Source organism: Mirounga angustirostris, unplaced genomic scaffold (genome assembly GCF_029215605.1).
Source record: "Mirounga angustirostris isolate CCGP_5_RB_7025 unplaced genomic scaffold, mMirAng1.0.hap1 SCAF_1, whole genome shotgun sequence".
Lineage (NCBI taxonomy): Eukaryota > Metazoa > Chordata > Mammalia > Carnivora > Phocidae > Mirounga > Mirounga angustirostris.
Window position 1 is genome coordinate 78,718,883 of NW_026991709.1, and position 26,548 is coordinate 78,745,430.

The following is a 26,548-nucleotide window of genomic DNA, read 5'->3' on the forward strand; positions in this document are numbered from 1 at the left end:
GATGAAATAGATAATCTGGATAGCCCTATATCTATTAACAAAATTGAATTTGTATTTAAAAATCTTCTCACAAAGGAGAAGGAGGGGGGCAGGCCTCGATCACCTTACTGGTAAATTCCACTAAAGACTTAATGAAGAAATAATATCAATTCCACATAAACTCTTCCAGAAAATTGAAGAAAAGGGAATACTCTTCAACTCACTGTGAGGCCATGTTTTGCTGATGTTGCAAGAAAACCAGACAAAGACATTACAAGAAATCTTCAGAGTAATATCCCTCATAACCATAGATAGAAAAAATTTTAATAGAATTTTAGCTAATGAATCAAAAAATATGAAAAAAGAATAATGTATCATGACCCAGTGGGGTTTCTCTCAGGAATGCAAAACAGACTTTCTGGAAAAGCCAAGAAAATAAACCAATGAAATTTACCATATTAATAAATGAAAAATGAAAAATCATATGACCATCTCAATAAATGAAAAGTAAAAACAAGTGATAAGGTCCAACTGCCATTCCTGATAGAAATTCACAGCACACTACCAATAGAAGAAACCTTCCTCAGCCTGATAAAGGGGCAATTAAAAAAAACCCTACAGTTAACATCTTATTTTATGGTGAAAGACTGGGTATTTCCTCCCTATGATCAAGAGCAAGACATTTATGTTCACACTTCTACTCAGTATTATACTTTTGGTTCCAGCCAGTGTAACAAAGCAAGGAAAAGAAATAAAAGGCATCCAGATTAGAAAAGAAGTAAAACTCTCTATTCTCTTGATGATACAATCATCTGTGTAGGAAATCTGATGGAATCTTAATTTTAAAAAGCTACTAGAATTAAAATGTCAATTCAGCAAGGTTGCAGGACATAAGATCAATATACAAAATGAATTTTATTCTTATATATTAGCAATAAGCAGTCAGAATAATCATAATCAGATTAATCAGAATAAGCAATCATAAAGTCATTTACAATAAAATAAAAATTTATGAAATACTTAGAGACATAAATATGAGAATAGGTAGATAAGAACTATTCACTGAAAACAATAAATCACTATTGTGAAAAATCGAAGAACTATATAAATGAGAAGATATACTGTGTTCATAGATCAGAACACTCAATATTCTTTTTTTAAATTTTTTATTGTTATGTTAATCACCATATATTACATCATTAGTTTTTGATGTAGTGTTCCATGATTCATTGTTTGTGCATAACACCCAGTACTCCATGCAGAACGTGCCCTCTTTAATACCCATCACCAGGCTAACCCATCCTCCCACCCTCTCCCCTCTAGAACTCTCTGTTTTTCAGAGTCCATCATCTCTCATGGTTCATCTCCCCCTCCGATCTCCCCCTCTTCATTCTTCCCCGTCTGCTATCTTTTTTTTTTTTCTTAACATGTATTGCATTATTTGTTTCAGAGGTACAGATCTGTGATTCAACAGTCTTGCACAATTCACAGCATTCACCATAGCACATACCCTCCCCAGTGTCTATCACCCAGTCACCCAATCCCTCCCACCCCACCCCCCACTCCAGCAACCCTCAGTTTGTTTCCTGAGATTAAGAATTCCTCATATCAGTGAGGTCATATGATACATGTCTTTCTCTGGTTGACTTATTTCGCTCAGCGTAATACCCTCCAGTTCCAACCACATCGTCGCAAATGGCAAGATATCATTCCTTTTGATGGCTGCATAATATTCCATTGTATATATATACCACTTCTTCTTTATCCATTCACCTGTCAATGGACATCTTGGCTCTTTCCACAGTTTGGCTATTGTGGACATTGCTGCTATAAACATTGGGGTGCACGTACCCCTTTGGATCACTACATTTGTATCTTTGGGGTAAATACTCAGTAGTGCAATTGCTGGGTCATATGGTAGCTCTATTTTCAACTTTTTGAGGAACCTCCATACTTTTTTCCAGAGTGGTTGCACCAACTTGCATTCCCACAAAGAGTGTAGGAGGGTTCCCCTTTCTCTGCATCCCCACCAACATCTGTCATTTCCTGACTTGTTAATTTTAGCCATTCTGACTGGTGTGAGGTGGTATCTCATTGAGGTTTTAATTTGGATTTCCCTGATGCTGAGTGATGTTGAGCACTTTTTCATGTGTCTGTTGGCCATTTGGATGTCTTCTTTGGAAAAATGTCTGTTCATGTCTTCTGCCCATTTCTTGATTGGATTCTTTGTTCTTTGGGTGTTGAGTTTGATAAGTTCTTTATAGATTTTGGATACTAGCCCTTTATCTGATATGTTATTTGCAAATATCTTCTCCCATTCTGTCGGTTGTCTTTTGGTTTTGTTGACTGTTTCCTTTGCTGTGCAAAAGCTTTTTATCTTGAGGAAGTCCCAATAGTTCATTTTTGCCCTTGCTTCCCTTGCCTTTGGCGATGTTTCTAGGAAGAATTTGCTGCGGCTGTAGAACACTCAATATTCTTAAGATATCAATTCTCCTCAAATTCATTTATAGATACAACACAATCCCAGTCAAAATCCCAGCAAGGTTTCTGGTAGAAATTGACAAGCTCTTTATAAAACAACTTTGAAAAATAACAAGGTTAGAGAGTTAATACTACATGATTTCAAGTCTTTTTCTAAAGCTACAGTAATTAAGACAATGTGGTATTGGCATGAAGATCAACAAATAGAGGAATGGAACAGAATTGAGAGCAGAAATAGATGCACACATACAGGACAACTGACAAAGATGCAAAGATAAATCAGTGGAGAAAGAATAGTCCTTTTAACAAAACATGCCAGAACAATTGGATATCTAAATGTAAAAAAAATTTAACTTCAATCCATGTCTCATGCCATATAACAATCAGTTGAATGTGGGTCATAGACCTAAAAACTCTAGGAGAAAACACAGGGGAAAAATCATTGTGACTGATGGGCTGAATGTTTGTGCCCCACCCCCAAATTCACATTGAAGCCCTAACCCTTAATGTGATGGTACTTGGAGAGGCGGCCTTTGGGAGGTAATTAGGATTGGATGAGATCATGAGGGTAGGACCCTCATAATGGGATCAGTGCCCTTATAAGAAAAGACACCAGAAATCTTGCTTCCCTTCTCTTTCCCCCCACGTAAGGACATAGCAAGAAAGTAGTAACAAGCCATAGCAAGCCAGGAGGAGGGCCCTCACCAGGAACCAAATCTGCTGCCACCTTGATTTTGGACTTACCAGCTTCTGGAATTATGAAAAATAAATGTGTATTATTTAAGCCACCCAGTATATGGGCTTTAGTGTGCCAGCACTTAGGTTAAGCAAAGATTTCCTTGATATGATACCAAAAGCATGATCCAGAGGGAAAAAGATTTATAAATTATACTTTATCAAAATTAAAAGCTTTTTTCAGCAAGACATTAAGATATTGAAAAGACAAGGCACAGACTAGGGGAAAATATTTACAAATCATGTATCTGATAATGGACTTATGTATATAATGGGCTCAGTACATATAAAGAACTCAATAATCAGAAAACAAATATGATTGAAAAAAACAGGCAAAAGTTTTGAACAGACACCTTACCAAAGTAAATAGGTATATAGATAACAAACAAATAAAGATGCTCAAAATCATTATTATGGAAATGCAAATTAAAACCCAGTGAGATACCTCTAAAAATATATGAAAATGGTTAAAATTAAAAAGGCCGACCTTACCAAGTTGTGGCAAGTATGTGGCACAATTAGAATGTTCACTTTGGAAAACTGTCAAGGTCTTAAAACATTAGACTTATACCTTCCATATGACCCAGCCATTCCACTCCTAGAAATGTACCCAAGAGAAATGAAAGCATGTTTCTAAACAAACACATGTATGTGAATGCTCACAGCATTTTTATTTTTAATAGCTAAAACCTGGAAACAAACCATATGTCCATTAATGAATGAATGGATAAACAAATTATGGCTTATCAACTAATGATACATGCAATATGGGTGAATCTCAAAATTACACTGAGTGAAAGAAGCCAGGCAAGTATGAGTACATCATGTACAATTTCATTTGCATAAAATTGTGGAAAATGCAAACTCCTATGTACTGACAGAAAGCAGCTCAGTTTTTCCTTAGGGAGCAGGGGCAAAGTGGAGGGGCAAGGAGAGATTACAAAGGGACACAAGGAACTTTTGGGGGTGATGGAAATGTTTTCCATGGTTTCAGAGGCGCATACATATGTCAAAGCCTATCAGACTGTACACATTAAATTTGTGTAGTTTATTGGATGTCAATTATACCTCAATAAAGCTGTCTTAAAAATAAAATAACCTGGGGCACCTGGGTGGCTCAGTCGGTTAAGTGTCTGACTCATGATTCTGGCTCAGGTCATAATCTCAGGGTGGTGAGACTGAGCCCTGCTTCAGGCTCTGTGCTCAGCATAGAGTCCACTTGGGATTCTATCCCTCTCCCTCTACCCCTCTCTCACCTCTCTCTCTCTCTTAAAAAAAAAAAAGCTACTGAGAAAATAGGAGTATGAACATGTGAAAGACAATTATTTATTGAACAATGAATAAAAAATCATAGACTCTAAAAAAATCATAATTTCTAAGGTTGGAAGAGTGCTTGGAGATCATTCTAGATGAATCCCATCCAGATGAGGTGAATCTCATCTGCTTTTGCAGATGAGAACCAATACTGAAACTCAGAAGGAGAGAGAAACATATCCAAAGTTGCACAGATAACTGGTATTCGGTGATAATGCTCTTCTCATTAAGCCATCTTGTGGTAGAGAAATTGCAAGGAGCAAGAGACTTTACAAGTGTTTTATTATGAAAATTGTCATGAATACCCCAAATTAAAGAGAACCACATAAAGAATGGAAATAGAGACTTTAAAGGTAAGTCCTTACCTCTACTATTGCCTTACTATTTGCCACCCTAATTTTCTGTTTCCTCATCTCTAAAATGGGGCTAACAATAACTAACTTGTGAAGATCAAATAAGAGAATGCATGTAATGCCCGGCACATAGCGCAAGCTCAACAAATGGTCAGTATCCTTTCCTTACTTGTTGTGTAGAATCCCTCTACCACTGGTTTTCCCACTTCACATTTTGCTGTTTCTGTAGCTCTTGCTCTTCCTTCAGCCTGTTGAAATCCTGCTCATTTTTTAGTCCATCTTGAAGACCACTTTCTACATATACCTTTCATGATCCTTCTACCCCTATTTTCCATGGATACTAGTAATTATTACTATAGGTTGTGTCCCCATAAAGGGACAGTCGTTTTGCAGGTGGTTTAAAGATATTACCAAAGAGGGGCCCCTGGGTGGCTCAGTCATTAGGCATCTGCCTTCGGCTCAGGTCATGATCCCGGGGTCCTGGGATCGAGCCCCACATCCGGCTCCCTGCTCTGCGGGAAGCCTTCTTCTCCCTCTCCCACTCGCCCTGCTTATGTTCCCTCTCTCGCTGTGTTTCTCTCTGTCAAATAAATTTAAAAAAAACTTAAAAAAAATAAAAAAATAAAAAGATATTACCAAGGAGCTTTTTATCACTGATCCTATAAATACCCAGGTATATGAACATTTTTATTTGAATACACAATTTTCTCTGGAGGTTAATAGCCTTCCTTATATTCTCAAAGGTATTCATATTTGAAAGGACTTTAAGAATAACTATGTCCTTGACGGGCGCCTGGGTGGTTCAGTTGGTTTAAGCGTCAACTCTGGATTTCGCCTCCGGTCATGATCTCAGGGTCATGAGATCGAATCCCGAGTGGGGCCCCACACTCAGCAGAGAGTCTGCTGAATATTCTCTCTCTTTCTCTCCCTCTGCCCTGACCCTTGCATGACACACTCTCTCTCTCTCCCCTCTCTCTCAAATAAATAAATAAATCTTGAAGAAGAAGAAGAAGAAGAAGAAGAAGGAGGAGGAGGAGGAAGAGGAGGAGGAGGAGAAGGAGAAGAAGAACTATGTCTTCGAAACAGTATGTAAGGAAAGTGTTATCATTATTTCCACTTATGGGGACAAAATCCAAAACAACTCAGGCCCAAAGAGCTATCATGGCTTACCCAAATACTCCTACTGTGCTAACAATACATGTGTTAGGTGCTCAACACTCCGGGTCTACTGGCTTGTCTTCAGAAGAGTCACCCTTTTTCTCGGTCAGATATGGTGAAGACAAAAGAAGGTCCACACAGCTTTGTGCCCCTTCCATGTGGGCTGGGGCTGAAAATATTTTGAGGCCCAACGTTTTAAAATAATTGCCTGAGAGAGAGCCAGTTTTCCTGAGATTTTGTTTTGTTTTGTTTTTTGGGGGTTTTTTTGTGTGTGTGTGTGAAGAAGTGTTTTTGTCTTTAAAAGTCCTGCTTTTAAGAAAGCTGTTGTCATTCAGGTCTGCTGTGTTGTGACAACTGAAGTGTTTAAATTTGCCCTGTGGTTTGGCCGGTGAATGCAGCCAGCTGCAAGGCCCATGTGCTCCGCATGAGCCTGAGCTTTGGCCAAGCTGCGCTCTGGGCTGGGTCTAGCTGGGAGGTCTTTCCAGCTCTTTTCCAAACTGCTTTCATTTCATTACATTTTCCTGAGCCTGGGAGTGGCAGGAGAATTGGGGGGCCTGGCTACTTAGGTATTGTTAGCTCCTGGTTTATCTTCTATGTCCCATATGCTCACCAAACACACATTTTCTAAAACACTGTCTGATCATGTCAGTCTTCATGAGGAAATCCTTTTTGTCTTCCTGATGCGTAAAGATTCAGTGTCAGTCCTCAACCCTTTCAAGATCCTGGATCAGTGGTGACTTTACCACAGCTGGCCTGGCAGGCAGGGCTCGTGATCCTGTGGGCCCTGGCAACCTTCCTCCCCTCTTCCCTGTCCCAGTAAGTGGCCCCAGCACCCCCTGAAGTCAGCATTCTGGGACTTATCTTTGCTTTCTCCCCTCCCTCATTCCTCACTCTCAATTTAGGGCAAGATTCAGGCTCTTCTTGTTATAAAACACAGTTTGCCTTTGTCCACTTGGCTCCGTGCTGATCCATCCAAGCATGCTCTCTCCTAATCAGGGCTGCTTTATGACTTTTGTGTGTTCTAGGTACTTTTGCCTTTATGAGCTCCTTCATCCATCTAAAAAATAAATAAAAATTACATTTTAGCACTGCATTGGTATAAAGGCAAATATAAGCCAGGCTAAGTTTATTATTGTATATTTGTAGGTTTTTTTTTTTTTTTTTTTTAATTAAAACATTTTCATGGGCCCCAGGCTCTGGCCCACACTGCCAAATGGATGAATGAGTCCTGGTCCTAACTACCAGGACAGCCTACTACCTGGTCTCTCTGCCTCCCCTCCTCCAAATTCATTTTCCTCACAATACCCAGAGGGATTTTTTTATCACTATAAATTGGATCATGCCACTCCCCTGCCTAAGCACCCCTGACCAGGCACTAAAGTCTTTGTATTATTTTTTTTTAAAGATTTTTATTTATTTATTTGAGTGAGAGAGAGCACGAGTGGTGGGGGAGGGCAGAGGAAGAAGCAAACTCCCGTTGAGCAGTGAGTCCAGTGCCCAGTGTGGGGCTCCACTGGGATCATGACCTGAGCCAAAGGCAGATGCTTAACCAGTTGAGCCACCCAGGCACCCCTAAAGGCTCTGCATTATTATAAATAGGAACAAAGCCTCCCTTGAACACTTCCTTCACACAAGTAACTGGTTATGTTTGATCTATCTCCTTCCACACTTACTTCTATGACATATGGAAAATACATACAAAATGTCTATGATATGTACAAAATATGTATTATTTGGTGAACCTGTTGTTTTTTCACTCAAAAGATGGTATCCTAACATACGTATCATTTTTCAACCTTCCCTTTTCACTCAGTGATAAGTCTCAGAGATAAATCCCTGTTGCTATACATAGATTTTTCCCATTTTCTCTTACTGGGGCTCCACATTCCATAGAATGACTACATTACATTTAGTCACTATTTGACTGAGGCCCACTTTTCACCTTGACAACCAATGCTACAAGGAACAGGCTTGCCCATGTGAGCGTTTCTCTAAAACAGATATCTTGAAGTAAGATTCTCAATTTGTAAGATTTGCACATTTTTATTTTACTAATAGCCCCGGCTTGCCCTCCCAGTGGCCAGGCTCCTGTCCATTTCTATAAGCATTGTGTCAGTGGACCCATTTCCCACTTTCACCAACACTAACTGTCTCCAACATCCTCCATTCTTTCTGAAAGGGCCTGCACATGATAAGCTCTCAGAGCCTGAGTGTGTCTTTATTTCAGCTGAGTGACATAATCCTCTGGCTAGTGTAGAATGACAGGCTTAAAAGTATTTTTCGTTTGCACATTAAGATATTTTTTATTTCCCTCTTGTTTCCAGGTGGTTGGCAGAAAATCTGGATATTAATCTAGTTTTCGTTCCTTCTCTGGTAATTTTTAAAATTTTAACTTTATCCTTGATATGCTGAAATTTCACTACATGGAATCTATATATAATTTTATGCATATATCCCATGTGAGGACTGGAAGATCTTTTCGGACTGAGAATTTATGGTTTTCTCGATTCTGGGAAAACTGAGACCAGTATTTCTTCAAAATTTCTTCCTTTCCCTCTCTTTATTCTATTTTTAATGAAAATTCTACTAGATGCATGTAGGATCTTCTGAATCTACACTCCCTTTATTCTTTCATACTTCTGATCTCTTCATCTGGGGAAATTCCTCAGCTTGATTTTTCAGATCATTAATTAATTCATTTGTGACCATTCAGCTATCATACTAATGATTGCATTTTAATTTCAATAATTATACTTAACATAATTACATTTAGTAAATGCAAAAGTATTGTTTTAATTTCACTAATTATCCAATGGCTTCTTTTTGTATTTCAATTTGTTTTTATTTCAGATCTTTCTCTTCTTCTTGTTTCATAGATGATACACCCTCTTTTAGCTCCCTGGAGATAGGTTATTTTAAAATCCTGTTCTTATGTTTCTGTTAACTCTATTTCCTTACATGAAATTCTCTTATTGAATTTATTATCCCTTTTCCAGATACAATCTTAAAAAAAAAAATATTTGTTGATCCTTGTTTGGCAACCTTTCTGTGGTGGCGGTTTCTATTTCTTTCCAAGCGACTTCATGCTACAGTCTTGTCAGCTTCCAGCTTCCCCATGGGATCTTGATGGCTTCCCACATGGTCAGGATGGGTTCCCACAGGATGCATTCTCTGTCAGGATGATTTCCTCAGCTCACTGCTACAACCTCTCATCTACAGACCTCCTTGTACAGGCCTTCCTATTTTCTCATCTACAGATAATTCCTTGTCTTGATTTTCAGTGCAGTTGTTCCTTTATTTATCTCATTTCTAGTCTTTCTTATTATTTTTTATGGATTGGGTCCAGAAATGGGGAATTTCCATGTGTCTTGAAGTCCAGGAAATATAGTCCATCATTTTGAATCACCAACCCTTTATTAGCTAACTTGCACCCATTCTGTTTAGCTGCCATAACACCATGACTTTGCTGACCACTTTGTATAAATTAGCCCTTCTATTGGTCTCTCCCAAAGAATTCTGTCCTCTTCCTACATAGTACTCATCACAATTTGTAATTATAAATTCAGTTGTGTGTTTACCTAGCTTGATGCCTTTTTAAAGATTATTTGAACATCTATATATTCAAAAAGCACTATTGATCCCAAGGTACAGAGAATATTATTCAGGCCTTGAATTATTATAGTGAAAGAGGGACATAAGTAGTAATCTGACACATGCAATAATTTAAAACACGTGTAAGGAACAAAGGTAATATTTACTTCTCTGTTGGGTGATCAGAGAAGATTTTCCAGGAAAATGACATTTAAGCAAGATTTCAAAGGATAAATTAGAGGAAGTTCTACAAGCAAATGAGAAAGGGAATAGCACTAGAGACCAAGAGAACCAACTATGTAAGTGCATGCAGGAATGAAAGAGCATGATGAAATCTGGAATAAACAACTAGTTTGGTACCAGTTCTAAACATTAAAGTGTGTGTGCCTAAGCGTGGGGAAGAATACAGAAGTGAAAGAGCAATCCCATTTAAGAGTATCGTGTCGGGATAGGCCAGATTATCTACAGAAACAAACAGTGCCAAAGCTCAGTGCCTTCATACAACAGTTTTTTTCTCACCCATGCCAAGTGTGCTGTGGGCCCAGCTGACTTTCCAAGGCAGCTGCCCTCCACTTGTTGGCTTAATACTGCATGCTACTTCAATCTCATGGCACCTCATGTCAACATGAGGCTTCAGGGTTCAAATGCTATTTTAAGACATTTTTATTTTACTCTTTAAGCAAAGGAGGGCCTTTAGGAAAAGGTTTGACAAAGGGAGAGAATGAATAAGACTTATATTTTTGTAAGAATGGTACTATAGACAGAAAAACCAATTAGGAGGTTGTTGATATAATCTTCCAGTAATACAGGGGCAGTGGGGAATGGAAGCTGTGCATGATGTTGGATTTGAAAGATACTTACACGTAAACAATGGAACTTACTGATTGATGGCATATGAGGAGAAAGGAAAAATATAAATCAAGGATGACACTCAAATATCTGGCTTGAGTTTCTGAGCTGTTGGTGGTTCATGGACGTAGTTGGTGCAGGAAAATGAGCAAGTTGGGAATGGAAAGATAGCAACCTCTGTCCAAAGGACACTTCAAATGGAGGTGGGAATAGACAGACGTTTGACTGGTGAGTGAGGAACTGTGAGGAGACATGTAGGATAAAGAAATAGATTTGTAAGTAATCAGTATACAACACCATTTAAACTGTGGTGGTAGAATGCATGAGAAATATTCAGGAAGAATGGTTAACACTGAGCTTCTGAACTTCACAGCCTCAGAAAGACCACCAGGCCCCAGAAATTATATACTAAGTTTTAAGAATATGTGCATATTTAAATTTTTCTCTGAAGAAAGCCCATCCACAAAGGTTTATTACGGTCCTACTATGTGCAAGTCAAAGGCACTGGCCTGGTCCTGGAAATAGAGCACTAAACAAAAAATAAAAAAAACATTTGTCCACTTTGAGATTGTGTTATTCTAATGGGATGGGAAGTGAGCAACAAACAAATAAATAATTAAAAATAAATGGTATCTTAGCTGCTGGTTAGTGCCATGAAAAAAAAAAAAAAAACTGAAACCGGATATAGGGATTGTGAGTGTGGGTAAGAATAGAAGTAGTAGAATAGAGTGGTCAGGAAGGACCTCACTGAGAAAGTGACACTTTTAGAAAGAGTTGAAGGAGCTGAAGGAGTGGACTGTGTGGCTTTATTGGGGGTATTCCAGATAAAGGATCTAGCTTCCATTAGATTCTCAATGATTCACTAGAAAGATAAAGAATGATTCCTCTGAAGCAAGAAGAGAGCTGAGAAAGCAGGTAGAGAAAGAATAGTCTGCAAAGGAGTGCTGATGATTGGTTGTGGGGTTCAGAAAAGATGTAAATGCAAGAGGATCTGATAGACTTAAAATGGGATGGTGTCAAAGGACTGGATGTCTGGATGAGATTGAAGTCTAGGGTTATTGGAGTCTATAGGGTTATTGAAGGAGTAAAAGACCTAAAAAGATAGGAGATGGTGGTTAGAGAATGGGTGTTATGAGATGCAGCTTTCAGAGGTGGATGTGGCTATGGGTATCATAGATGGCTAGGGTAAAGTGGAAGAAGTCATCACTGAAGATGAGGAGCTCAAAGGATGAGAGCCTAGTGTCCCTCAGGACATCAGGAGGAACTGGAAAGGAAAGGTAAGCAATGGAGCCACATGCCTAAGTTCTTAAAGAAAGGAATATAGGATAGGACCAAGAGGTTGGAAGGTGGCAGTAACAGGGATGAGTAGAGTTTGCCAGAGTGATAGAAGGGTAGGGGAATTTGGAAAGAGGGTGGAAAAGTAATAGTCATGAAATAGCAGTAGGAAGTTAGGGAAGTAAGGACCCTGACTCCTCCATGATCTGAGTCCACCCCCTCACCCCACGGTCTTACCCCAACTGTCCATTTGCTTCTTATAGCCTAACCAATGCTGTCCTGTGGTTGGTTCTGCTTGGTCCATGTGGCCTTAGCATCTGGGGAACCTCTGGGAGAGGGGAGACATAATATGAGTGAATAGCAACTATAGTTGATATAAAATGGATTTAGGTGAGCAAAGGTAAGGGAGGTATGGAAGGTGCATTAGTTTCCTAGGACTGCCATAACAAAATACCACAGACTGGGTCACCTACACAGCTGAAATTTATTTTCGCACAGTCCTGGAGCCTAGAAGTCTAAGATCAAAGTGTTGGCAGGTTTGGGTTCTTTTGAGACCTCTCTCCTTGGCTCGTAGATGGCTATATTATTGTGTCCTCATGTGGTTGTCCCTCTGTCTGTGTCATCTGTGTCCTAATCTCCTCTTCTTATAGGGACTCCAGTCATATTGGATTAAGGCCCACCTAAACAGCACCTTTTTAAATTTAATTACCTTTTGAAGGCCCTTGTAATCATATTCTGAGATATTAGGGATTAGGACATCAACATATGAATTTGGGAAGGACACAATTCAACCCAAACAGATGGTATATGTCTCAAGTACTTAAGAACCCCAGGATCATTCCTTACACATCACACCTCCTCCTGCAAGATTACCTTGAGGAGAAATAACCAAACAGAAAACCAGGTACCCTGTGTTATCAGCTAGGCTAGTACCTGGTTCCACAGACTGGGGCTCTCCTGTAAAGCTGGGCTCGATGACAGGGCTCCCTTTGGTCAGAAGTTTAAAAAAAGCATGCCCACCTTCTGTCAGAGCTTAAATCCTAATATCCTCCCCCTATCACCCTTTGGCCAGATACATGGAGAAAGAAGAGCAAAGAGAGAGCCAGAAGACCCAAAGAAGGCTAGTTCCCAGTTGTTTTTTTGACTGAATGAAATAAGGCAGAAAGCAAGAGAAGCTGATGTGTATGGCCAATTGATTCACTTCCAATGCTCACTAATAAACTTAGACCCTGTCCTAAAGAATAAGGAAGAAGGTGGGAATCAGGGTAGGTTGAGACGTGGGAAAAGGGGAGAGGAATCCTCTCTTATCCAGAGACCGAAGTAGATTCTAGAAGTGATAAGCCTACTGGCAGCTGAGGAAGAATGAAGATTTTGATCTTCAAGAGAGGTCAAAATACCTCAGCATACCTCTTTGTTCAACGAAATTGTGTGGTGGAGAGCCAGCTGTGTTGGCCAGCCAAAGGTCATTTGGGGCTTTCAGAAAAACCAGCCAGTTTCTTTTCAAAGTACTCAGTCTCAAATAGAGTGGCCTACAACCTAACAGAAAAGAACATGGGAGTAGGGAACTCTGATTCATGGTCTCAGCCCACCATCTAGTTTCAATGTGACCCTGGGCAATACATTTCTCTTCTCTAGGACTCAATTACCTCATCTCAATATTATTATGAATCATATATGTAAAATATAGATAATAATGCATGGCCTTTGTTGATTGTTTTCAGGATGAAACATTCTTCTTGGAAACAAGGCTTCACAGGAAGCTGGGGCAGAATGTGACCTCCATCCCCAGCATCCCGACTCATAGGCTATTCCACGGCGCTGGGCTATTTCTACCGTGTCCACCACAAGGCTTCCAATATTTAGTCACTTGCCTTTATAATTTTTTTGTATGCATGAATACCATCTATATTATTATTATTATTTGTTTCATATTTGTGTTTATTTTTTAAATTTTATTTTATTATGTTATTTTAGTCACCATACATCACATCATTAGTTTTTGATGTAGTGTTGCATTATTCATTGCTTGCGTATAACACCCGGTGTTCCATGCAATACATGCGCTCCTTAATACCTATCAGCGGGTATAATGTGATATCAGATAGCCCATCCCCCACCCCCCTCCCCTCTAAAACCCTCAGTTTGTTTCTCAGAGTGCATAGTCTCTCATGGTTCATCTCCCCCTCCAATTTCCTCCCCTTCATTTTTCCCTCCTACTCTCTTCTTTTTTTTTTTTCTTTAACATATAATGTATTATTTGTTTCAGAGGTACAAGTCTGATCTACTCTGGATTTGTTTCTTGTTTTTTTGACTGAAATCCATATATTTGAAAGTATGCTGCTACTCTAAACATAAAAATAAATATAATGAATAAAAATTGTTAAATCCTAGCAGAATAATATTGTCTCTGCAAGACTGAATTTGAGACCTGCCTTTCCTTGTTAAAAGGGAAATGAATATCAACGGCATATTGGCATCACCTTGAGATTTTCTTCTCAATAATATCCGGAATGAAAGAGAAATGAAAAAGGCAGGACTTTCTTGGCATATGGTGGTGACAGATATTGAAGGTTGACTCATGCAATTTCCATTTCTAATCCCTGTCTTCCTTGCTGTCTGGCTCTGCTCTATAAGCTGTAAAAGTAAGAACCAAACTTACCAGTCTCCTTTGCAGTTAGTGGTGGCCACGTGACTTAGCTCTGGTCTGTGAGACGTAAAAAGAAGTCTCCCAGTCCCCTTTTCCTCTTTCTCCTTTTTTTCTGTTTTGAATGTGGACATGACATCTGGAGTTACAGCAGCCTTTTTGTGACCATGAGGTGGCAGGCATGAGGATGAAAGCCCATATCCTAAGGCTGGCAGAGCAGAAAGAAAGAAAACAATGTCAATCAGCTGCCCCAGACCTATGTACCTCCTCACTTCTTGCTATGTGAGGAAAATAAATTCTATTTGTGCATTAGTCAAGGTTTCTCTAATTATGCACCAAACAGAATATTAACTGACCCAGTGTTTTTTAATTCCATGTATGTGGCACCTGAAATCAGCCTGATGCCCCTGGTGGCATGTGGTTCATGCTTTTCGAGAACCTTGTATAAGAGAGCTTATTAGTCTGTGAGGACTGCCATGGCGAAGTTCCACAGACTGGGTAGCTTAAACAGCAGAAATGTATTTTCTTATAGTTTTGGAGACTAGCACTTCAAAATCAAGGTGTTGGCAGGTGTTTTAAAGTTCAAGATCAGGGGGCCTGGGTGGCTCAGTCGTTAGGCATCTGCCTTCGGCTCAGGTCATGATCCCAGGGTCCTGGGATCGAGCCCCACGTCAGACTCCCTGCTCCGCGGGAAGCCTGCTTCTCCCTCTCCCGCTCCCCCTGCTTGTGTTCCCTCTCTCGCAGTCTCTCTCTCTGTCAAATAATAAATAAATAAAACCTTGAAAAATAAATAAATAAAGTTCAAGGTCAAGGTATTCTTTTGAGGCATCTCTCCTTGGCTTGCAGATAGCCACTATCTCACTGTGTCCTCCCATGGTCTTTTCCTCTGTGTTGTCTGTGTCCTAATCTCTTATTATAAGGACACCAATTACATCAAATCAGGGTCCACCCTAATGGCCCCATTTTAGCTTAATCACCTCTCAAAGACCCGATCTCCAAATCGTCACATTCTGAGGTACTGGGGGTTAGGGCTTCAACATATGAACTTTGGAAGGACACAATTCAGCCCATAACAGAACCAAATAGTTTATTTTTTTAGTAGAAATTATTTTTTCCTTCCCTGCAATCTTTTAGACACAAGATAGCATGGCTCATGGATGTTCAAAGTCCACAGGCAGGGTCAGGAGCCTGCAGATGAGGGGAAAGAGTCCTGGATCGGGGGTCAGGAGGCCTAGGCTCTACACATCAATTGTCCTCTTGCTGGCATAGTCTCTCTGAACCTCCGTGTCTTCATCTGTAAAAATATATGAATATTACATGTAATAATGTATATGGAAGTATCTGACACATGCTAAGGATATTTCATCAAACCTAAAATGCCGCCAATTATAAAATGCACCATTATGTTCTGTGCGCCCAAATTGGCAAAATCGTGCCATGAGAGCTTTTAAAATTAGAGATTCAGGAGCCCCACCCCAAATTTGCTGAATTTGAATTTTCTGGGATGAAGTTTAGGGATTGGTATTTTTTAAATCCCCTGTACTATTCTGATAATGTGATATCCAGGCTCCAAATCAATGGCTCTCAGCATAGTCAATGTGTTGTAGAACACAAAATTTAATTCTAAGGTGCCATCTTTGGGGCTATTTATCAGTTTCTTAGATATTCTATAGGAAGCCTGGATTTCTGGCTTTGCCAACAAAATCCCATGCCCAGATACTTTACATTTCCTAACACATTCATGGGATTCCAGAAAGTCTCAGCTCAGGAGTTGCATATAATAAATACTTCGGTAGAACATGTAAACCAAGCCCGGTTCTAGTGGTAGGAATTCTGTAACATGCACTCTCTTAGTACTATGTTCCTGACCCTGTCCCTGACTATAACCTGGGGGTGTTGGGTCCACATCTGTCGTTCTACATTTTATGATTCTAAGTGACATATTGTTAGTTCATTGTGTGCTTATTTTAACTTTTCTGTCAAACTTCTAAAAAACTAGTTGAATCTTCTTTATAGTTATTTTCCTGAATACCTATGATGGAATCCTGAGCCACATCATGCAGCTATGATAAAGCAAGTATCAAGATGAGAGGGATGCTCTGGGCTCCACTCTTTTCACAGGTCATGAGAGTAACCCCCATGACTGTCTTCACTGCAATATCATTCCCCAGTTCTCGCACCAACATTTATATGTGCTCCCTCAACGGGGTCCAATCCCCTCATTGTACAGCAGAGCAGGTGGATGCCCCTCCTCCCCCTCCCTCCAACCAAGAAAGTAGATGACTTGCCCAAGGTCACATACAAGTCAGCCTACTGACACTGAGCCTACTTCCAAACCAATGTCCCTTGCATTCCTCTTACTTCCCATGATCTATTAATGATACTTCAGAGAGTCTTTATCAAAAGGTCAGGACAATATCACCAATGTCTTCTAGTCCAATGGGAAACTGCCCTGCATCTCACCCAGATCATTCACTGAGCCATATAGTTCCTGTTTTCATGCAGATTCCATCTGAGCCTTGGCTAACTCCCAGGGAAGCACATATCAGATCTGCTGTATATTGGCAGAACTTTGGCTTAGAACGTATTTCAAATGTCTCCCATTGAACATTGGCAGCCTTGAAAAAATATGGCCAGGAAATTATTCTGGGAAGCTCGATTGCTCTATGACACTTTACAAGGAGAAACTGATGGCTTTCGCTCCCAAGCTCTTCCCTCTGTGCCCAGAACAGATGACTCCATATTCCTGTATGTGCCCTAAATTAGGAGAGGGCCAGCTCCGCTGCCTCATGAATAGAGGGGGTGTCTGTAACGGGCAGAGCCCTCTGCACAGCGCACTGTGCTTTGAGCCAAGTTCTTTCTCCTTCAGTTTTGAAACGCTTGGGTATTCCAAGAGAAATGTAGTCCATGTGTTTCTGATTCATTACACTTAAATCATTAAAATGTTGTTTTGTGAGTTATTTGATGTCTGAGGAGTCTGTGAAGCTTCTTAATGGGACTTTTAAATGGCTTTGGTTTTTTTTTTTTTTTTTGCTCTGCCTGAAACAGAAAGCAACACTTGGCTAAAACAGTGCCTGAGTTCAAACATATTCTCTCATCTCATATATTTGCACCCACATTCTCGACCACAGCCTCTCACTAATGCCAGGCCTGGCAAGACTGACATTCGAAAGTGTTAAAATAGAGAAACTGGAGAGAAAATGGAGCGGGGAGAATTCCAGCGAGATTCAAAGAAGCGTTCCCCCAAATGTGCCAAAGCAGCAGTATCAGCGCGTGGAGAGGACCTGCGTTTGCTACCTTGGTCAGACTGGGGCTGGCTCTCTGGGGTACACTGTTGGACAGCTAACACAGCACTTCGGAAGGCATAATCTCCTTGAAGACTCCTAGCATCCCTCATTTCCCAGATGTGAAGCAGGACCAGACGTGCCAAGTATTGGACCCAAAGTGCACAGCTGGCTTGGACAGAGGGGAAAGATTACAGCTAAAAGCTCACTCTGAGTCTAATGCTCTTTTCAGAATGCCTCAAGTTGAGTTTCTCCATGAATGTTGTATTTGAAATACCAAAGGCACTAGAATAGGTTAGGGAAAAGCAGTAAGATATAGTGGGTAAGATCTCAGATTCTTCCCTTATCACTTTCTACGTTACTTAACCTCTCTGGGCAGTTTCCTTGTCTGTAAAATGGGGATAATCCTAGTACCCAACTTTACAAGATATAAAGATGATTGAAGGGAATTAACACATTACTGGAAGAGTCCCTGACACCTAGTGCTCAATAAATGTTAACTATTCATGGTAGTAGCAGTAAGGAGTGAAAAAGAGCTGGATAATCTTGGCAAGGTGTAGAAATTCTCTGAGCCTCAGTTTTCTCATTTGTAAAGTGAGTACAACAGTGTGACCCCTACAGGTTTGTGGGAGCGCTTGAGATGATGCTTATGCTTAGCACTGTGCCTACCACAGAAAAGGTTCTCCGTAAAATCTATTTTTCACACCCAGACATTTCTCTCCCTATTCAGTATCGGTTGCCATTTTTGTGGGGGGGGGGGGGGGGGAGAAACTGTCTTATTATTCAGCTCAGCTTAGATCTGGTGCTGTATTTCTCTACAATCTCAAGGTGTAGACGTGTATACAGACCTAGGTCTTTCTCTACCCAAGGGGTGCAGGCTTTCCTGCCGTGATGGACCCTCACTGGGCTGGATTGGTCGCACACTCTGAGTTGGTAAACAGAGCAAGTATTGCTTTTAAGCAAAGAAGAACCACTAGGCAACTGCAGGACTTGGGGCTCCCTCACATTCCTGGCCAACAGCTCCGTTCACAGGAAGATCTGTCGCTGTTTTCAGGCTGACTGAGGCTTTGGGATTTGGACCTTTTTTCTTTCCTAGTATAGATGTTAGAATTGCCTTCTTAGTTGGTTGTTTCTGTTTCACTGGTGTCTTTTTGCCCGTGTCCTGAAGAAGAGCAGAAAACTATAGCCATCTGGCAAGGGAGACTAAAGAGAGATTAGACTTTGTCCCTCTCCACCCTCCACACACACACACACACACACACACACACACACTCAGTACAGTCACACACGTTCACTCACACACTCACTCATACACACTCACATTCACACAAACTCACTCATATACATTCACACACTCATACACATTCACACACACATACTCACACAAACACATTTTCTCTCTCTCTCTTTCTCTCTCTCTCACACACACACACACACACACACACACAGATACAAATACCTTTTTGAGCCTCTCAGTTTTCTCTCAAGAGCTGGAGCCAGCCACACAGGATAAAGGAAGGAACTGGAGATCTTTTCAGGAAGAAGACAGATTCTGTTCTGTCAGGTTCCTATGAGTGTGTGTAAAAGCGAGTCAGAGGAGAGAGAGAGGGAGAGAGAGGAGGGGAGAGAGAGGGAGAGAGAGGAGGGAGAGAGAGAGGGAGAGAGAAGAGGGAGGGAGGGAGAGAGAGAGAGGAAGAGGCAGAGGGAGAGAGGGGGAGAGAGGATCTGTTGCAGGCAGGGGAAGGCGTGACCTGAATGAAGAATGCCAGCCAATTCCAGAGACACACAGGGACCTCAGAACAAAGATAAGGCATCGCTGACACCACACGGGGGACAAGCTCACGGGAAAGTCAGGCCGCGGGGACCGAAGCCAGGCAGCCAGGAGCACCCCAGGCAGGAAAATGAGGTGAGTGCCAGGGCAGGAGTGGACATGGGGGGGCCCTTTCGGGAACCAGGTGTCAAGTAGCCCGGGAAGGTTTGCCCTGGTCTCCAGGAAGACTCACCTGTGTGTCCTGTGGCTATTGCAGGGGGTTCTCATCAATCCCTGGGGCTTTGAGAAGGGCAATGTGGTTTGGGCGCTGCCCTGGGACTGCGGAGACACGCAGCTCGAAGCGGGAGACTTTGTGCAAATCCTGCCCGTCGCTGCCCAGGCTCAGTTTCTCCCTCTGCCAGCATAGGGGGCTGTCCGCTGGCGAATGTGACTTTCCTCCTGTTGCCCACGAGGCTGATTTTTTGTTTTCCTCCTCTGCAAAGAGTATTGGTTTATCTCTTGCGACACTTTGTGAGTTAGATATGTGTTTGTGTGTTTATTTCTTCTGACCGGAAATGAAGCCAGCTTCCCACAGCTCAGCTCTGCGGTTTCTTAAACCTTCAGAAGTTTGCCAGTTAAAACCTCAATTTAGAAAACGAAAAACCTGTCCCCATTTTACAGTTCCCTATAAATTTCTGCATTTCTCACTGAAATCAGAGGCAGCTGGTGGCATGAATCAGGCTATGAATTGTACCAAATGACTCTTAAAGGGATACCACAAATTAAAAAAAAAAAAAAAAGGAGGCTCTGGTGTTCTAAATCCAGGACTTTCAATTCTAATTGTTTTTAAACTCCTCAACATTTCCTATTCCTCAGCCTATACTTAGAGCTACTTGATCCTTCTTACCAGGCATTCCTTCTAAGTTTTCCTCTGCAAGTCTCAAAACGCAACCACTATAATTATTTTTACTATTTATAAGTGTTAATGCTGTTAATAATACCCAAAGAAAGGAAGGTAAAAGAAAAACACCCTGCAGATGTGTTGAGTCCCTCAGCACCTCTTTTCTCACTGATTTTCTTCTCAATTGGAAAAGGGTTTCTATTTGTTTCTCTTCTGCAAAGTCACCTAGCAACTTTTCTGGGTCTGGGGCCAATGGGGGGCTTCAGACTCTGTTAACTCTTTGAGCTCATATTACCTGTGGTTCAGAGAAATAATCAAGTCTCTAAGGTTAATTTGATCTGTTCTTTTAAAATCCATTGTAACATTAAGTCTGCCATCTAACTTCATTTTCCTTTCTCCTGAAAGAGATAGGATTTATGTCCATCTATATGGAGTGACAATTCAACTGATCTGTAGAGAGCAGAATCCTACCCTACCACCCCATGCCCCAGCCATACCAACATACAGACTGATTAACAGCTCTGTATCTTTGTGTTCACTCACCCCTTAGCGCAGAACAGCTCTCCCCCCTTATTTTCCACCTAAAGGCCCCCATTGTTCAAGCCACAGCTCAAACATCATCTCCTCTTGCCTGGCCAACATCCCCAGAATGAGCATCCTCTCCTTTGTGCTATCCCTGTTCTTGGGAGCTACGTCTCTCTTCGTCTTCATAATATTTTGCTATTCAAATGTCTATCTCTTTTTCCAAGACCGAATGCTCCTTAAGTATAGGATCTATGTCTCTCTCTCTTTTTTTTTTTTTTTTAAGATTTTATTTATTTATTTGACACAGAGAGAGAGACAGCGAGAGAGGGAGTGGGAGAGGGAGAAGCAGGCTTCCCGCTGAGCAGGAAGCCCAATGCGGGGCTCGATCCCAGGACCCTGGGATCATGACCTGAGCCAAAGGCAGACGCCTAACGACTCAGCCACCCAGGTGCCCCAAGGATCTATGTCTTGTTCACCTTAGTATGCCTAGCACCTAGCATAATGTCTGTTTCCTATCAGGCATTCAATAAATATTAACTGAATAGAATTCAGCTGACCAGCAACAGATCAGTGGAGATGTGTTCCACTAGAAGTCTCCAAAGGGTCTCCCTCATAGGGACACAGCACTTCAGAGTTTGTAAAGCACTTTTATAGGCCTCTCTCATCAGGTCTTTAGATTTTAGATGAAGTAAGGATTTATGGAGAAGTGAGGATAAAAGCAGTTAAGCAACTTGCCCAAAGCCACACGGATGATCTTGAAAAGGCTCTCGCTCAAACTTGACTCTTTGGACTCCTAGTCCAGGACTTTTTCTACTACATTCCACCAGACTCTCAACCAAGTGTATTATTCTATACCAATAGCTCTCAATTCTAGCGGTACATTAGGATCATCTGGGATGCTTTCAAAAGTGCCAATGACTGGACCTCACTCCAGACCAATTAAACTAGAATTTGTTGGAGAGGGGCTTTGTTATTAGTATCTTTTTTAAAAAATTTCTACATAAAGCCGTGAGTTTTTAAATTATTTTTCACAGGATTAATTGCTTTGGCCAAATGCCTAGACATGATATGGGCATGGACCCAGCAGCTCCCTCTGTTAGCTTTTGTTATTCTCTTCTTCTGTTGAAGCTAATTCGCCATATGGTGTTGGGCATGACATGTCACTACTTGGGGTATCCTTTTCATCATCTGTCAAATAAGGGCCTTGTCCAAGGGATCTACACAGTGGCTTTCAACTCTCACAGTCTTGGTGTAGTGTAGGTTGAAGTGAGGGGAGGCAAGGAAGAGGATACAAAGTACTACTTCTTCCACAGTCATTGACACACAGGGGCATTTGTGCACTCCCCAGAGCCTGCTCCTGCAGGGGGCCTATCCAGTCCCAGCTTTATATATTGGTTGACATGTCAAGCAAATGTAGTGAAACGTTTTGATTAGCTTGAGAATAGGTAGCAGGTGTCAGGAATTCACAGCCGGGGCCTGGTGTATAGGAAGCAAGAAACATCCAGAAAGTGTGATGGGAAACAAAAGCCGCCACTTACATTCTTCGATTGGCAGCTCCTAAAGCAAGCAAGCATATGCTCAGGCCCATTATGGGCAAGGAGATATTTGTTTCATATGTTTGAAACTGTTTGGTGATGTACACAAAATAGAACAGAAAGCTTCTTCCCACACTGGCCCGTTACCTACCACATGTGGGCCTTTGGGGCTGAATGGGGGCTGTCGGCAGCCAGCCGTGGACAGTACCAGCATTAGGGGCTCAGAGTCTCCTCCATGTAGTCTGGAAAAAGCAGGCATGGAGAAAGTTGACCTTTCAGCCTTGCATAATCTGGGTGTCAATGTTGCAGTGAAGTCCAGCTTGGGGACCAAAGTTCTTTCCTAACCTCTGCTTTTCGGGAAGCAGCATGATGGAGTAATTATAGCTAATGTTTGCTTAGGGCTGGGCGGTTAACAAAGCACTTTCCAGTCCTCCTTTACTCTGGTAGCAGCCCTATGGCGAGTCATTATTTTCACCCCTTACTGGACGAGGACACTGAGACCTTACGTGGCTTCCCCAAGTTGGGTCAGATAAATAGAGTCAAAGGCTGGACCTGAAACTAGCTCTTCTGACCCAAGGCTAGGACTCTCCCCTCCCCAGGCAGAACTGAACCAGAACTTCCAGCCCTGGTAACATCCGTACCTTTCCTCGCTCAAAATTAGGGCTGTGTGGGCCCTGAAAGATCAGGTTTCTAGACTCTGCTTTCCTGGAGTTCGCTGGAGAGCTTGGACCTTTGCCTTCCCTTCTCTCTGCCTTGGAGGCCCTCCCTCCAAGATTGGTTTTAAAGAAATATTGACCCTGGCAATTGGATTAAAACATTTTGTTTCCTCAGTTGAAACCTCACATGTTACTATTGTAGGGACATTGGAAAAAAATTTAAAAGACTTTATTATTTTCTTTTTATTAAAAAAACAGTACAAGGTCCTTCTTGACAAATATGAACATCACATATACACAAAAATTAAACTTAAAACATTCATACTCCCACTTGAGAGATAACCACTGTTAATACACTGGTGATATCCTTCTAGGCCTTTTTGCACTTACCTATTTACCTTTCATGTAAATACCATATGAGACAGCTAGATAATTTATCTTTACAGTTATCTTGTTGTGTTACATATTCAAAAATTCATGTGTATGCATATTTATACATGTAAGCATCTGTGTGCTGGGGAAGGAGGGTTAGGGAGAAACAACTTTCTGATTAGCAAAGTGTAACCATTACAGTAGTCCCTGCTTATCCAGGGAGGATAGGTTCCAAGACCCTCAGAGGACCCCTGAAACCACAGATAGCAGGGAGCCCTATAGACACAATGTATTTCCTATACATACATACCTATGATCAAGTTTAATTTATTAATTAGACACAGTAAGAGATTAACAATAGTAACTAATAATAAAATAGAACAACTGTAACAATATACTGCAATAAAATTATGTGAATGGAATCTCTTTCAAAATATCTTTTTTTAAAACGTTTTTAAATTTAAATACAATTAATTAACATATAATGTGTTATTGATTTCAGAGGTACAAGCCTGTGATTCATCAGTCTTATATAATACCCAGTGCTCATTACATCACATGCCCTCCTTAATGTCCATCACCCAGTTAGCACATCCCTCCACCCGCTCCCCTCCAGCAACCCTCAGTTTGTTTCCTATGATTAAGAGTCTCTTATGGTTTCTCTCCCCCTCTGGTTTTGCCTTGTTTTATTTTTTCCTCTCTTCCCCTATGATCCTCTGTTTTGTTTCTTAAATTCCACATATCAGGGAGATCACATGATAATTGTCTTTCTCTGATTGACTTATTTCACTTAGCATAATACCCTCTAGTTCTATCCACATCATTGCAAATGGCAAGATTTCATTTTTGATGGCTGCATAATATCCCATTGTATATATATACCACATCTTCTTTATCCATTCATCTGTCGATGGACATCTGGGCTCTTTCCATAGTTTGACTATTGTGGACACTGCTGCTATAAACATTGGGGTGCAGGTGCCCCTTCAGATCACTACGAATGTATCTTTAGGGTAAATACCCAGTAGTGCAATTGCTGGATCATAGAGTAGCTCTATTTTCAACTTTCTGAGGAAACTCCATACTGTTTTCCAGATTGGCTGCACCAGCTTGCATTCCCACAAACAGTGTAGGAGGGTTCTCCTTTTTCCGCATCCTCGCCAACATCTGTCGTTTCTTGACTTGTTAATTTTAGCCATTCTGACTGGTGTGAGGTGGTATCTCACTGTGGTTTTGATTTGTATTTCCCTGATGCCAACGGATATTGAACACTTTTTCATGTGTCTGTTGGCCATTTGGATGTCTTCTTTGGAGAAATGTCTGTTTGTGTCTTCTGCCCATTTCTTTTTTTTTTTTTTTTAAGATTTTATTTATTTATTTGCTAGAGAGAGAGAGGGTGGGAGAGAGCGAGTGAGCGAGAGTACAAGCAGGAGGAGCTGTAGGCAGAGGGAGAAGCAGGCTCCCTGCTGAGCAAGGAGCCCAGTGTGGGACTCCATCCCAGGACCCTGGGATCATGACCTGAGCCAAAGGCAGCTGGTTAACCAACTGAGCCACCCAGACAGCCCTTCTGCCCATTTCTTGATTGGATTATTTGTTCTTTGGGTTTTGAGCTTGATAAGTTCTTTATAGATTTTGGATACTATCCCTGTATCTGATACGTCATTTGCAACTATCTTCTCCCATTCTCTCGGTTGTCTTTTGATTTTATCAACTGTTTCCTTTCCTGTGCAAAAGCTTTTTATCTTGATGAAGTCTCAATAGTTCATTTTTGCCTTTGTTTCCCTTGCTTTTGGAGATGCATCTAGCAGGAAGTTGCCGTGGCCGAGGTCAGAGAGGTTTCTGCCTATGTTCTCCTCTAGGATTGTGATGGATTCCTGTCTCACATTTAGGTCTTTCATCCATTTTGATTCTATTTTTGTGTGTGGTATAAGGAAATGGCCCAGTTTCATTCTTCTGTATGTGGCTGTCCAATTTTTCCAACACTATTTGTTGAAGAGACTGTCTTTTTTCCATTGGACATTCTTTCCTGCTTTGTCGAAGATTAGTTGACCATAGAGTTGAGGGTCCATTTCTGGGCTCTCTATTCTGTTCCACTGATCTATGTGTCTGTTTTTGTGCCAATACCATGCTGTCTTGATGATCACAGCTTTGTAATAGAGCTTGAGGTCCGAAATTGTGATGCCACCAGCTTTGCTTTTCTTTTTCAACATTCCTCTGGCTATTCGGGGTCTTTTCTGGTTCCATACAAATTTTAGGATTATTTGTTCCAGTTCTGTGAAAAAAATGGATGGTATTTTGATAGGGATTGCATTGAATGTGTAGATCGCTCTAGGTAGCATGGACATTTTAACAATATTTTTTCTTCCAATCCATGAGCATGGAATGTTTTTCCCGTTTCTTTGTGTCTTCCTCAATTTCTTTCATGAGTGTTCTATAGTTTATTGAGTACAGATCCTTTGCCTCTTTGGTTAGGTTTATTCCTAGGTATATTATGGTTTTAGGGTGCAATTGTAAATGAGATTGACTCCTTAATTTCTCTTTCTTCTGTCTCATTGTTAGTGTATAGGAATGCAACTGATTTCTGTGTGTTGATTTTATCTTTCAAAATATCTTAATTGTATTGCACTCACCCTTCTCCTGATGATACTGAGATGATAAAATGCCTATGTGATGAGATGAAGTGAGGGGAGTGACATAAGCACTATGACATAGCATGAGGCTATTACTGACCTTTGGACAATATGTCAGAAGGAGGATCATCTTGCTTCTGGACCAAGGCTGACCATGGATAACTGAAACCACAGAGAGGAAACTATGGATAAAGGGGAGCTACTGTAATCTGAGGATGCTGGTCTAATTTCCCAGCATGGACTTAGGCTATATAAAGCTCTGGCACCACTTTCATTCATTCATTCATTCATTCATTCATCTATTCATTTTATTCATTCACCATCTATTAATACCAGGCTGTATACTAGGTCCTTTATATACATCATCTCTAATGCTCATGTGAGTCCTATAATTAGAAATTATAATCCCCATTTGACATACGAGGAAACTGGGCCTCAGAGAGGCTATTATCCAAGATTTCTCAATCAGTAAGTAGAAGAATGGGGATTTGAACCCAAATACATCTAACTTCGGGG

General features: G+C 41.0%; 1 protein-coding gene and 1 long non-coding RNA gene across 6 annotated transcripts in view; one reads left to right on the forward strand and one right to left on the reverse strand.

Moving 5' to 3' along the window:
* Positions 1-1,613: 1,613 nt before the first annotated feature.
* On the reverse strand, positions 1,614-20,207 carry LOC123863530 (uncharacterized). 2 transcript variants are annotated; one of them, XR_010408615.1, is made up of 4 exons: positions 19,667-20,207; positions 14,395-14,587; positions 11,973-12,063; positions 1,614-7,077 (listed from the first exon to the last, which is right to left on the reverse strand). It is a non-coding gene; the product is annotated as an uncharacterized LOC123863530 (long non-coding RNA). The 2 variants fall into 2 exon arrangements; XR_008505027.2 differs by lacking the exon at positions 19,667-20,207 and adding an exon at positions 19,123-19,254.
* Positions 19,362-26,548, forward strand: part of MASP1 (MBL associated serine protease 1) — a 64,532-nt gene continuing 57,345 nt past the window's right edge. For 3 of the 4 annotated variants that reach the window (XR_008505026.2, XM_045903176.3, XM_045903175.3), the window contains exon 1: positions 19,434-19,569. Coding sequence is in view for 3 of the 4 variants with exons in the window: in XM_045903176.3 (XP_045759132.2) it covers positions 19,565-19,569 (5 nt within the window). In the remaining variant the exon portion in view is untranslated. Of the gene's footprint in view, positions 19,570-26,548 lie in introns of all 4 variants that reach the window. The other variant, XM_064582825.1, reaches the window with a different exon arrangement.